The sequence below is a fragment of the Calonectris borealis genome, chromosome 2 (assembly GCF_964195595.1).
Source record: "Calonectris borealis chromosome 2, bCalBor7.hap1.2, whole genome shotgun sequence".
In the NCBI taxonomy this organism is placed as follows: Eukaryota; Metazoa; Chordata; class Aves; order Procellariiformes; family Procellariidae; genus Calonectris; species Calonectris borealis.
In genome coordinates this window covers 5,153,898-5,167,314 of record NC_134313.1, presented here as the reverse complement: position 1 = coordinate 5,167,314, position 13,417 = coordinate 5,153,898, and the positions used below count along the sequence as shown (strand labels likewise).

Below are 13,417 nucleotides of genomic sequence, written 5' to 3'. Positions count from 1 at the left end.
AGAGTGAGGGGGAGACTCCTAATTTGCAAACTAAACACATCTGGCTTACATCCATTTTCCAGCATCCTCCCCACCTCCCAACTGTTGGTTTAGTGTAAGTAGATTTTTCTCCCCCATGGTGTTTGCATACTTGATATATCTACATACAAAGAGCATGGCTTAGCAGTCATGTCATCTTAGAGGCACCATTTACTAATTTACAAAGCTAAACAAAGGAAGGTTTCTTATTCTTCTCTAGTGAAGTAATGAAAATGGAAGTCCTGTTGACTCAGTAACTTTTCCTCTGTACTTGAATTAGACTTATTCTTTCTTGAACACGGATAAAGAGAATTATTTGCAGCATATATGAAATATAGTGCATTGTTTTTTAATGTTTCCTTCTGGAGAAACCTCCCTAGACACCTCCTGGGACAGCACTTGCCTTCTTTTACAACATTATGTCTTACAGACACTCTGCGATCAGCTAATATATAGATGTCTTTAAACTCCTGACTTTTTAAAATTTATTTAATGAGCTCCCCAAATAAAGCTGAACTTTCTGGTTTTAAACCCCTGTATATCACCTCATACTTTGCACTGCTAAATATTTTGATTTTCATTTTTCCAGCCTTCTGGTCTTCCTATACATAGAGCATACATCCTATCCTCTGTATAGCAGGCATCTCATAAATGTATAACATTAACAAATTTGATTACCACTGCACTATACTTTAAGCTTTATCTCGCTAATAGAGAGAAATAATTAATGTTATATTTCATGGCCATCAGGAGCCCTCCTTTGCCTGCCAGTTCAAAATCACTGGTCTTCACAAAGGGAGAGAGTCATTTAATCACTTGAACCAAACCTAGATTATTTTTAATAGGGATTTCATTTTCATTAAAAAGCAGACCCATTTTCCCTTCCCTTGTTTTTCCTCTTCATACGTCCAACATCTTTTTCATGTCTTTGCAAGGTTCTACTCAGCTTCACCTTTTGGCAATTCCTGCTACTTCTTTCTGCTATTCTCTCCATTTCATGATTTCTAAAGAGCAGTTTTCTTTGTTGGTCAGTTTTCTGGCTCCGTTAATATAATTTTTGAGATAGTTATCCATTCTTTTACATCTGGAACCTTTCACCACAATTTCTCCCTTTAGCAGAGAATACAGTTTCAGATAATTGCTTAAATTAAAATGCAGAGGGATTACTTAAATCCACTTCACTTCATTAGCTTCTGATTTTCAAAGGTCTTTTGAAACAAAACCTCTTCATGTCAGACCTTTTCTGTTTATTCACTGAAATCACAATGTAGAAACTTTCTAAATCTGAAGTTGAATTCTATTATTCCTATAAAACCATCACTGCTTCCCAAAACCAGCTCCAAAATACCAATTTGTGATTTATACTTTCACATATGAATGGTAAGAGATATTTTACCAAGACATTCATATCAAGATGCATATAGCTGTAAAAATACTTGGTGACCATTCCTAATCCCCCTTTTCAAAATATGTCGAGAAAAATTTGCATTTTTTTACTCTGGGAACATATGGACTTCAATGGAAGCGAGATTCGACTAACGTTTATAGTCTTAACTAGGATTAACATAAGTGGCAACTACTAGAAATCTTCCTTGAATGAATCGGATACAGTCTTGAGCAAGGAAGGCAGAATTTGTTTTATCGAGCTGCCACTAAAAATATGCTGTTTTCATACATGTCCCCTTCCTCTTTCTCCAGAAGTCTCATTTCTCTTTCAGGGGGAGAAGAAGGGGAAGAAAACAAACAAACGAACGAACAAACCCCCCACGTTATTTGATACTAGAGGATCTGAAGACTTGTTTTGAACTTTTGGCCACAAAGTTTGAGAGGTAGAGGTGTAGAGGTACCTCTCACAGTAGCTCAGCAAGGCCACGTAAATCACTACTATCTTAGTTCTGCCAGCTGCACACCTGTACTATGGGAATTTATAGCCTACCAATTTGATAAGATAGCTTTGATATTTTTTCACCAAGACAGCACAACTGCACAGCAATTCCCTTATGACTATATGGTGAAAATGATAATGCAATTTTCAGATTTTTGACACTTTTTTTTTTTAAGTAGTATACAATTGACTGGAACTATAATTACCTTCACTGAATCTAGTAAACTCTTCGGAAAAAAACGTCTTAAACCAACATCTTTCCTGAAACAAAAACACACACAGCATTAATATAAAAAACATTGCGCAATATTGTATTGCTCTTTTTCAGGGTGGTGTTTTGGGTTTGTTTTTGTTTTGTTTAGTTTTTTAACTAGCACATGCAATATAGTAAATTATTTTCATAGTAAGGTCCTTGACAATCTCAGAGTAACAAACACAATACCATTAAAATGCCAACTACAGCCACTCCACAGCAAATACGGGATAGCAGTATCTTCTAGTTTAAATTCAAAAGGATATCACATTTACAACAGGTACATGGTGTGGAAAGTGTATTATTTGAAATGTTGGCTTGGGCACAGAGAATTTTTGAGAATAAAAACTGTTCTTTGTACATGTTTTCATAATTTAAAGAATATTGAAAAAACATTGTTACAGCATGTAGTCAGGCGAGAAGGGAATAACATGAAAATGGCATATTCTAATAAACAGCTATTAGAATTGAGTAGGAGATACAACATAAAGGAAAGGACTTCTCATGATATCACTTCAGTAAGCATATTGACTGCTGTTCCACTACTGTTTTACCGTTTGCAGCACTATAATTAAAGTTTTTTTAATTTCTGCAATCACTTTTTCCTCATATTGAGCATCTAATGTTAAAATTCCCAGCTTTTTATTGCAAGTAACCTCACTTCTCTAAATCAAGATCCTAATTCTGTCTAGGAGCTCAGATTTTGCAAACATCAAGCTCACTTTCACACTTATAAATAGGGTTGCAGCCCTGGTTTGAAACCCAGAGCCATAAGGATTACATATTTTTGTGGCTCAGATGTGCTGCACCTAGCTTATGTCTGAGTACGTATGTATCACTACAACTAAACACTAGCTTCAAGAAAGATGCCTGAGAAGTTGCCAGAGATATGTTAGTGCAGAAGGAGATCATTATACAACCAGGTATATCAAATGTTGCATGACCGTGAACTAGTTGTATAGTATTAGCAGAAAATTTGCATAAGACAAAAGAAAAACTAAAATAAAAATGTAAATAGGAAGAGGACTTATATCCTTGCCTCTCAAAGGCATTACTGACTTTTTTTTTCCTTTAAATTTAAGGGGTTACAATCTCTTTTAAACAAACACCCGTATCTGCTTCTGAAATGAGTATGAAAAAAAGCCTTCCATGACTGCATGCTTTGAACATAAACAGAAATACATCTGGAATTCTTACATTTAGCAAAGAAAAGAAAAGCTGTTAGCGAGCCTGAGAGATACAGTATATATTTACTGCTACCTAACGGCACAAGAAGAAAGTCAACATTAAAGTTAATACAAACAGATTACTCAAAATAATAAAACAGCGTATTTTTAAAACTCTCTAAAGACAAGTAGTATACAATTTCACAAAACATACTAAAAACATCCTCAACTAAGAAGAGCAGAATGTTCATGCGCAGCAGCGAACACTGGCATCTGTGGAATGACAGTAAGCTGAAAGATTATAAAACTTTCATAAATGTTAATTCCTTTGATGCATTTCTTCTCAAATGCAAATTATATGCGGTTTATCAACCCACACAGTTAAATAAATCTAACACACTATTACCATCTAAATAACATGCAAAGACATCTTGACAAGGAATATATTAGTTTAGCATTAAGCATTTGAGAGAGAAATGGTGTTTTCAAAAATGAAGCACCCTACATCACTCCAGTATTACTCATTTTAACAGTACTGCAGCACATGGCTGTGACAATCTGATTCAATTTGTTATTAAAAAGAGTTGTAGAGTAGCCTTTTGTACAGATCTGTATGTAACAAATTCAGAAGAAATTCTTATGCAGAGTACAACAAAACACAACTCTTAATAAAATTTGTTAATAAAACATATCCTGTGTTTAACTGAGACAGCAAACTTATTTACTGGAGGAGAATTTAACATAAGAAGCATACAGATTTAATGCCATGGTCAGTAACAAACTATGGGTACCTATAAATAATAAGCATTGGAAATTGGCACATACAAACAGTTTTAAACACACAATCCTATGAACTCTTTCCCTTCCCTCCTCAGCTGCATGGCGTGGGGGTAAAATGGCCAACTCGGGATACACACCAACTCAGTCCCCAAATTAAGAACTCAGACATCTGTTTCCTGATTGCCAGTAGGAGATAATTAGCAGCGAGATCCTGGTTCATACAGTTCTACTACAGCTTTGTATTTAACCTCATCTACTCCATCCTACTTGTGGGCTTAAATGTAAAGGTTTTTTTTTTATGTATAAACTTCAATAGGATTAATAAAATACCAACTACAGATACATGATATCGCTTGTCATGCAATGACAAGAAGCTTTAGGCAACATATATCTTTATTTCTATTTTTCATCTCAATTGAAGTTACAACAAAAAAAGTAATGTTAGATTAACATAATAGACTTTAACATGCTGTTTACAAAATTGTGGCTGCAGCTGTTCCTTCATATAGCTCCCATTTTTGTACTTGTAATTATCCTTGTTCTATGCTAACAGGCTTCACATTTATTATGAAAAAATTCTTCTTTCATTACATGAAGGCCCAACTATTAAAGGCTACTTAACAGTTTGATTCTATCTACCATTTCCCATCCAGATTTGCTCTTGTATGAAAATCTGATCAAAGATGAATATACATCAAATAGACATCTGACAAAGACAGGCAAGAAGCAATCACACCAAATGCAAAAAAGTGCCATTTAAAAATTGCACTCAGCTGGTTAAGTGCCTCATGATGTACTAAAACTACCAAAACAAACAAAAAGCCTCACTTGAGAAATAAATATTACTTGTGTAGATAAACCTTTCTAGGCTATTAAGGTGGTAACACTGAATGAGTACATTTTGGGGATCGCTGGCACTTTTTGCAGACTCTTACTAGCTTATAATTATCTATAGCCACTTTAAGGTGCTTTTATCCTTCATCTCTCCTAGCTAAATCCCATACAAAACACATTTTGCTTCTCAAAAAAAAAAAAAAATCTTGAAGTGCACAATTCTACATTTCCAATTTTGCATGGCATTAAGCTGTTAGATTTTGCATGTCAGGGTTTTGCTTCACTTTGTCTTTCACAGCAGCCATTAAATTATTTCCTACCAAAACAGTTACTGCCTGGAAAACACAGGCACTGAAAGAAACAAGTCACTGTTAAACTGGAAGCAGCTCCTCCAGGAGTCCTCACTGAGTCCTCCAGGAACTCTCACCTGTTACAATTATTAATTAATACTTTGTGTCATCTATTATGACCCTTGTTTCCTTTGTCTCAGTGTTTCCAAAGTTGTTAACCTAATTACTAATGTTTGTAGCTTGTGAGTTGCTGACTTAAAAATACCTTTCTCAAGTTTTTGCTGGAACGTATGTAAACTACAACCATTGTAACAACTCATAAGCTCCCTTTTCCTGAAGAGGATGACATGGGATCTGAATTTCTCCAGGTCACAGTACTTTCAAATCTTTTTTATATCACCTTTTAGCCTTATCTATCTGTTCATCCTGTTCATCTTTATTAGTCTTTTCTCATTTTGTTATACATTTCCTCAACCAGGATATTTCTACTAGTGGCTACTGACAGAAAAATGAAGTCCTTCAAAAAAACCGTAATTCAAATAAAAACAAAGCTTTAAAAATTCTGCACAGATAGAGGAGCACTATATAAACAGCAGGCACTATATAAATAAGCAGGCAATTCATTAAATTTATCTTTTCCTTTTAAAATCATATAGTTTCCTCAAGAATCCTTGTGAACTTATTCATTGTGATGAACAATCCTATCTTCCACCTCCAAATTCTCTAATTTCACACCTCTAAAAGTTCGCACACGTTTTATTAAAAATAAAATAAAAAATAGAGACTTTGCTGCTACACCAACTTTTTATCCCAATTTTATGTTAAATTATACAGCATCTTTTCACAAAGATAATCAGTAGTGAAGAGTAGATCATTGGTATATGTTTGTATGAAACACTGTTCCACTAAATTAATACAAATAAAACCAGTTTTCAATCCCTGAAGCTTCTAAAGGACTTTGGATTGTTTGGACTGAAGCCATCTACTGTACAACATGATTAAGTAACCAAAATACTTTCAGTAGAAGGATGCTTCTTGGTCTTCTTAAAATTTGTGATATAAAGATAAATTATAAACTTGCTAATTGCAAGGTCATAATTCAAGAAATCCACATACTGAGCAAACAGAAGAAAAAACAATACCGCAAACATTTTCAAGTAACTCAAACTTTACCACAGATGAGTCACAAGTGAAGAATGCAACTACGCACAGAAAACCATTTAGAAACAAAATCACCTTAGAAATAGACTTGACGAACCCATAAACATTAGCAAAATTGCAAAGAATCATAATAAGCCTCATGATCAAGTTTAAATAACTCCAACCCTGTTTCCCTGGAACAGAGTTAAAGGTGCTCTTCCTACTTCTATACCTTGATAGGTTTCATCATCCTTTTCTTACATTAAAACACTCGAAGATCTCAACAAATTTTGTGGAATAAAAAATTACAACAGAAACGTTCCATTATTTAACTGAATTTAATGTTCCTGCTTAAGAAATAGTTCAAACCTCAAGCTAGAACACAATACTTACTCTAACACTTCATAGTTGGACTTCTTTTCTAATGCATTGCCTCTCATCTCTCCGTAGGATCTCCTGAAGTCAGGAAAAATATTTGAAAGTGACAATTATTGAATGATCCAGCCTAAAACTACAACATCAATGTAGTCAAATCTTTCAGAGACTTAGCATTAGAAAACATTGGCAGAATGAATTCAAATATAAATATTAATATATTATTCTCCCACCTTAATAGATCAGATTTTTATTTTACAAAGTAATTCCATGTATGGAACATTACAGGACTATAGCGGTACTGCATTTGTAGAACCATTTTAAACCAGCTTAACTACACCGCTATCAAAAGAAGTGATCTAACCTGCCCTTCAGCAGCTCCCTTCTACCTCCAACAGTACCTCCCTCCTTTGTAACAGCACTCATGTCTGTGCATGCAACAGAGGAAGCAGGGAATGATGAAAACTAACAGTTTCAATCCAGACATGTTCAAATAAATAAATAAATAAATAAATAAATAGCAGTTGTTGTTGGGAGAGGGCTGGGATCATTGTTTTCACTGAGAAAGTGGACTAGTAATGCTTACAGTAAGACAGTCTTAGTAGTCATTTACTAGAAATCTCTCATGAAAATGCTCTGAAGAGCCACAGCATGAGAACCATGGAAAGCAGGACTTGACTGAAATAACCATGGATTATTATACTCATTACATGTTTTGAAATAAGGCACCAACAATTTTTTAAGTGTGTAAGGAGTTTGCAGTTACATAAAGAATTTTTGTTTTCTCTGGGGCTACTGGCAAAACTTACAGCAAAGACATCAGGTTCTCCTATGATACCTAGGTGAATTCATAAGCCTAAATTTTGTTTTATTTTGGAAAGTACTGTTGAAAGGACACTTTTATTCTCTGCTAACAAGTTTACATTTGCCATTAATTTCCTATCAATTTTACTTCTTCCCTAATCTCCCTGTGTGAGACAATAGCATAACTAAAGCAAATTTCAGGCTAGAAATTCTCCATAAATTAGCAAAAACCAAAATATGAATTTCAAAAGCTGTGCTGGAAGCTCTCTCAAGGATCTCTTAATCTGATAAATTTATCTTTATTTTCCAGCTGTCTATACAGTTGACAAGAACACCAAAAACACCCAAAAGAATCCTTAAGATTTAATCATTTGAAAATAGCACATTAAAAATTGAGTAAATGCAGAGAGGAAAGGTAATAGCATTTATCTTTAATTACGTTCTTTAGCTGAAGGATTTATATATGCACAATGACTATTTGCTAAATAACATCACAGATGCATTTTTTTTAAGTATACTTCGCTGTATTCTACAGGCCTTTGAATTATTCGGACAAAGAATTCACCCAAAAGGCAGTATCAAGATGTAATTAATAAAAATTTTTAAATTAATGTTAATCTAAAATCACTAGAAATTGGTTACAATACAGTCTACTCAGTTTTTCTTCAAACTACTTGGTAGCAAAAAAGTCTTATGATGTTTTTATTCAGCTATACTGGTCAGAAATCGATAAACTATAAGCAGTTTAAAAATTAATGTATATATTCTGTCAGAAACATGTTGAATAATAAATGAAATTATCAGCTTACCGGATTTCAAGGCAACCTAGTTTCAAAGCAATTTCCTGGTCCACTTGATCTGCTATTTCTAACATATAGTCATTTTTCACCTACAGCAAAAGAAGTAGGTACGCATCACAGAAAGATCAGTTCAGTCCCAATACAGACTAAAATACTGACCAAACAACTACAGAATAAATACATCTTAAGTTTAATTTTTTAGAATATTTTCAGTGCATGAAGAGAAAAAAGAAGTTATGTTCATATTCTCCACAAATAAGCTGCACTTTTGTAAGAAACCCATTTCAACTGCAATGAACTTGATAAAAAAATTTTCCTTATCTACATCAATATTACCTATGTTTTATTAAATATGCTCAAAATCTTCACAGGAGGCTGAGCAGATGGTGGCACCTGCATATGCAAATGTACGCTGTGTTCTTAAATCATCTGTGTCAATAGTTTTTAATTTTGTAGGTGCATCTAATCATGCATATAAAACAGACAAACGTCCGCACGTTACTGTGAAAATAATAATAGCATTAAGTAAAAAGAGTAGTATGTGAAAATCATACTACATAGTGACTTAAAATCATGTTTGAACGAGCAAGAAGAAACAAGAGTGTAGCTAGATGGTTACCATCTACAGTAGGAAATAAAACAGGCCAAGGAGTGTGCTCTGACCTTGAGGCCAAATGCTATGGCCAAATGGTCATCCCTCCTGAAGAGGATGGCTGGGCCAAAACAGCGTATTTGGACCACTGCTGGCATGCACCAAGCCTCAGCTGTGCTTCGGCACAGCCTAAAACAGTGGTAAAGTGGCATGTGCAAAAGATGTACCACAGAGCGTGCTAAGTATTCAACAAAATGGACCATGGTGGGTCAAAGCTTCATGACGTGTCCTGGACTTGTTTTATTTACTAATATCGATGTAGGCAGCAAGCCTATTTTTTTGGTAATACTTTCACCACACTGGAGTAAGTCATTTATACAGTTATTAACAAAAAAAGACAGAAAGAGAGAACAGAACTAGTGCTGAAGGTCTTAACTCTGCAAATCCTGTCTTCTGTGCAGCAGGCTTTTCTTACAGTAACATATCTCTACAGAAGTACAACTTTTCTTTAATGGCTCATGTTATCCTCTATCTTATGAAATCATAAACTTGCTATTGAGATCCTAAAACCTAAGATCCTAAAGTTGCAGAAAGTCCTGAAATATCATAAAAATCCACGATTGACTTGCAGATCAAAGAGGAGATTATACATTATGAAGAAATACACTTCACGAAATATTTTTTGAGTGATGAGAAGTTGTAAGAAAAACTATTTCAAACTGCTACCACTATGAAATTCATAATTTAAAAGAACAGGAAGTACAGCAGCAGATCCAACAGCTGGAGGTCCTCTCCAGTCAGCATCCTCCCAGTAACACATGAGCATGCACCACAGCATTCCCTCACCACCAATTTGACAGCTGGATCCAGCCCTAGACTACAAAGCAACAAATACATGAGACCTTCCTAGTTATGAAGTGCATGAAAAATTTTAATTTGTTATAGAGAGATGTGGAAGAAGAAATATAATAAACTATGAAAGAGTGAGAATTTGAATTATTACAATAGCTGCAATTATTACAATAGCTTCTTGCATTTGGACTCACCCAGGTACTCAACATGTTGACAAAACAATAAACTCTTAACCCTTCTCAATTCAACTCCCACAAATACTAATGACAGAGTCAGGAGAAGAAATAATTGTCCTTCAGCATCATGTAGTTCGCAATTTGTATGGAAATAGTCATTCTGTATTCCCATGGTAGTAATACACAAATTAAAATATGTAGAATTAATAATTATCTTTTTCTTCATTATGCTTACAATTAAAAAACATAGCTTCTCATGTGAAACAGCATTCTATTTGAGTTTTTCTGGTAATGTTTACAAAAGTTCATCTGATTAAAAAATTAAAAAAAGCCCTCCAAAAGCGCAGACCCTATCTGGTAATTTCAATGGCTGTAAGTGATATAAACAGAGAGAGATATGGATCTTTCAGGAAGTCAAGATGGTTTGATTCTGTATTTTCATTCAAAACCATGAAGGTCCCTAAGTGCAGAGTCCTATGTGTTAGCCAAGTAAACAGTCATTGCTCTAATGGAAGAAACATCTTCTAATTGATGACATCATTTACAAACCATCACGTATAAATTAGAAACAACTGTCAGCTGATGACCACAGATATTATGTGTATCTACAGTATATATCATATTATCATCTATTTATTTATAAGATATGTCAGATACATTCCATTCATCTGAAAGACTCAGCAAAGAAGAAATATTTTCTGCAGGGTAATTTAAGGTCCTATTCTTCAGCATCAGGTGTAAAACACTACCTAATGTTATGAATTGACTAAAGAGTTCTCCCATCTGAATCACCCAGAATCATAGAATGGCTGAGGTGGGAAAAGACCGCTGGAGCTCACCTGGCCCAACCCCCTGCTCAAGCAGGACCACCTAGAGCCAGTTGCCCAGGACTATGATTGCCACCAACTGTCACTCGCAGAGGCAATCAGCTCCGGTGCAGGCGTGCCCCGCAGCGGAGTGGCGGATCGCGGCGTACAGGGGGGGGGTTCCAGAGACGGCGAACCCACAGGGGAGCGCAGAAACCCGCCGGCAGCTCTCACGAGGGCGGCTGAGGAGGCGTGGGCAGGGACAGGAGTAATGGCGGCATATTTAAACGCGGTGTAACCGCTACCAACCCGTCACTCGCGGAGGGGATCAGCTCCGGTGCAGGCGTGTCCCGCGGATCGCGGCGTACAGAGGGGTTTCCTGAGCCGGGGAACTCACAGGGGAGCGCAAAGACCCGTCGGGAGCCGGCAGCTGCCACGAGGGCGGCTGAGGAGGCGTGGGCGGGGCCAGCAGTAACGGCGGCCACCCCCACTCCCACAAAAGGCAGCCCCAGGGAGCACTGGCGACCAGGAGCACTGCAACAGGACGGGCAAACAGGGCGTGGCACGTCAGTTTGCGCGGGAGGGCGCCTCTTCGAAGGAGGGGCATGCCACGGGCCGAGTGCGGGACTCGGCATACACGTAACCCAGCAACTGGGCACCGTTCTGTGACCATCTGCGCAGGTCAAGGGCACTCATCTTACCTGACCCGCAAGGCAGAATGGCGAGCACTCGTCTGAGAGCAAAGGCTGCAGCTCCAGCTTTGGAGTCTGCACCATCTACCCCAGTGGTGGCCAATGCCTCCATGCAGATGGAGCTGCTGATGGGAGAGTGCAGATCTCGAACTGCAGAAAGTGCCTAAACCTCTCCCCTGGGGCAGGGACAGGCGGCAGACCTGCCTGCAAAAGGTATACCCAGGTAGAGGACCTCCTGCAGCAGGTGGCTGAGCTGCAAGAGGCACTGAGAAGGCTGCGTAACATCAGGGAGGCTGAGAAGGAGTTAGATAGCTGGTTCCAAGCACAGTCTGCAGTGGGCCCACGGCCAAACAGCCAAAAACTCCCCCACCGGCACACGCAGAAGGGAGGGGGGCCAATAATGCAGAAGAATGGACAGTCGCAACAGCAAGGACCAGCAGGAGGAAAAGACTTCCCCTGAAGCCTGAGGTGCCCCTGCAGAACCACTTCACTGCTCTGCAGGCTGAAGAGGAAAGACCCGTCACACCAGGAGAGGCACTGGAGCTGGGTAAGGCAGCCTGATCTGTCCCCCGTATAACAACCAGCGCAACTAAGAAAAGGCGACGGGCGATCGTAGTAGGTGACTCTCTTCTGAGACGTATGGAGGCACCCATCTGCCAACCTGACGCACTCTCTAGAGAGGTGTGCTGCTTACCGGGGGCTCGTATCAGGGATGTTACCAAGAGGCTACCAAGCCTCGTACAGTCCACTGACCATTATCCGCTGCTGTTGTTTCACATGGGCACCGGTGATGCAGCCAGGAGCAGTCTGAGGAGTATCAAGGATTACAGCGCCCTGGGAGCGGTAGTAAGGGACTCTGGAGCACAGGTAGTTTTTTCATCAATCCTGCCGGTCAAAGGGAAGGGGTTTGAAAGAGCCAGTCAAATCTGGCCAATCAACAAATGGTTACAGGACTGGTGCCACAGCCAGGAGTTCAGCTACTTAGACCATGGGACTCGCTTTGAGAAACCTGGTCTACTGGGGGCTGATGGCGTCCATCTGTCAGAGAAGGCGAAGAGCATCTTCGGTCATAGGCTTGCCAAGCTGGTGAAGAGGGCTTTAAACTAAAATTGCCAAGGGAGGGGAACCTCAATCCATCCCACTCCTACCAGTTTGATGCCAGGGCCAGCAACAGATGCCCAGAGCCTGGAGAAGGATCACACAGGTCAGCAGGAGAGAGCCTGAAGAGCGGCACAAAGGAACCCCAGCCAGTAAGACAGCTTAAATGCCTTAACGCAAATGCACGTAGCATGGGGAATAAACAGGAGGAGTTAGAGACATACGCACGCCTGCAGGGCTAAGATCATATTGGCATCACAGAGACGTGGTGGGATGGCTCCCATGACTGGAGTGTTGGGACGGAGGGATACAGACTCTTTAGGAAGGACAGGCAGGGGAGACGAGGAGGGGATGTCACACTCCATGTCAATGACCAGCTGCAATGCAAGGAGCTCTGCCTGGGGATGGATGAGGAGCTGACCGAGACTTGTGGGTCAGGATTAAAGGGAGGGCAGGGACAGGTGACATTACAGTGGGGGTCTCCTACAGGCCACCTGACCAGGAAGACCAAGCGGATGAGACCCTCTGTACACAGATAGGAGGAGCCTCACATTCACAAGCCCTGGTCCTCATGGGGGACTTCAACCACCCCGATATGTGTTGGAGGGACAACACGGAAGGGCATAAGCAATCCAGGAGGTTCCTGGAATGCGTGGATGATAACTTCCTTCTCCAAGTGGCAGAGGAGCCAACGAGGAGAGGTGCTATGCTGGACCCTGTTCTCACCAACAAGGAGGGGCTGGTGGGGAACATGAAGCTCAAGCGCAGCCTTCACTGCAGTGACCATGAAATGGTGGAGTTCAAGATCCTTAGGGCATCGAAGAGGGTGCACAGCAAGCTCACTACCCTGGACTTC

General features: G+C 39.1%; 1 protein-coding gene across 6 annotated transcripts in view; it reads right to left on the bottom strand.

Annotated features, from left to right (window-relative positions):
* The window catches only part of PTK2 (protein tyrosine kinase 2), a 229,416-nt gene that overhangs the window by 88,412 nt on the left and 127,587 nt on the right, over positions 1-13,417 (bottom strand). For all 6 annotated transcript variants that reach the window (XM_075141090.1, XM_075141088.1, XM_075141084.1 and 3 more), the window contains 3 exons: positions 8,355-8,434; positions 6,760-6,822; positions 2,110-2,164 (listed from right to left, as the gene is read on the bottom strand). In XM_075141090.1, the coding sequence (XP_074997191.1) occupies positions 2,110-2,164; positions 6,760-6,822; positions 8,355-8,434 (198 nt within the window). The remainder of the gene's footprint in view (positions 1-2,109; positions 2,165-6,759; positions 6,823-8,354; positions 8,435-13,417) is intronic.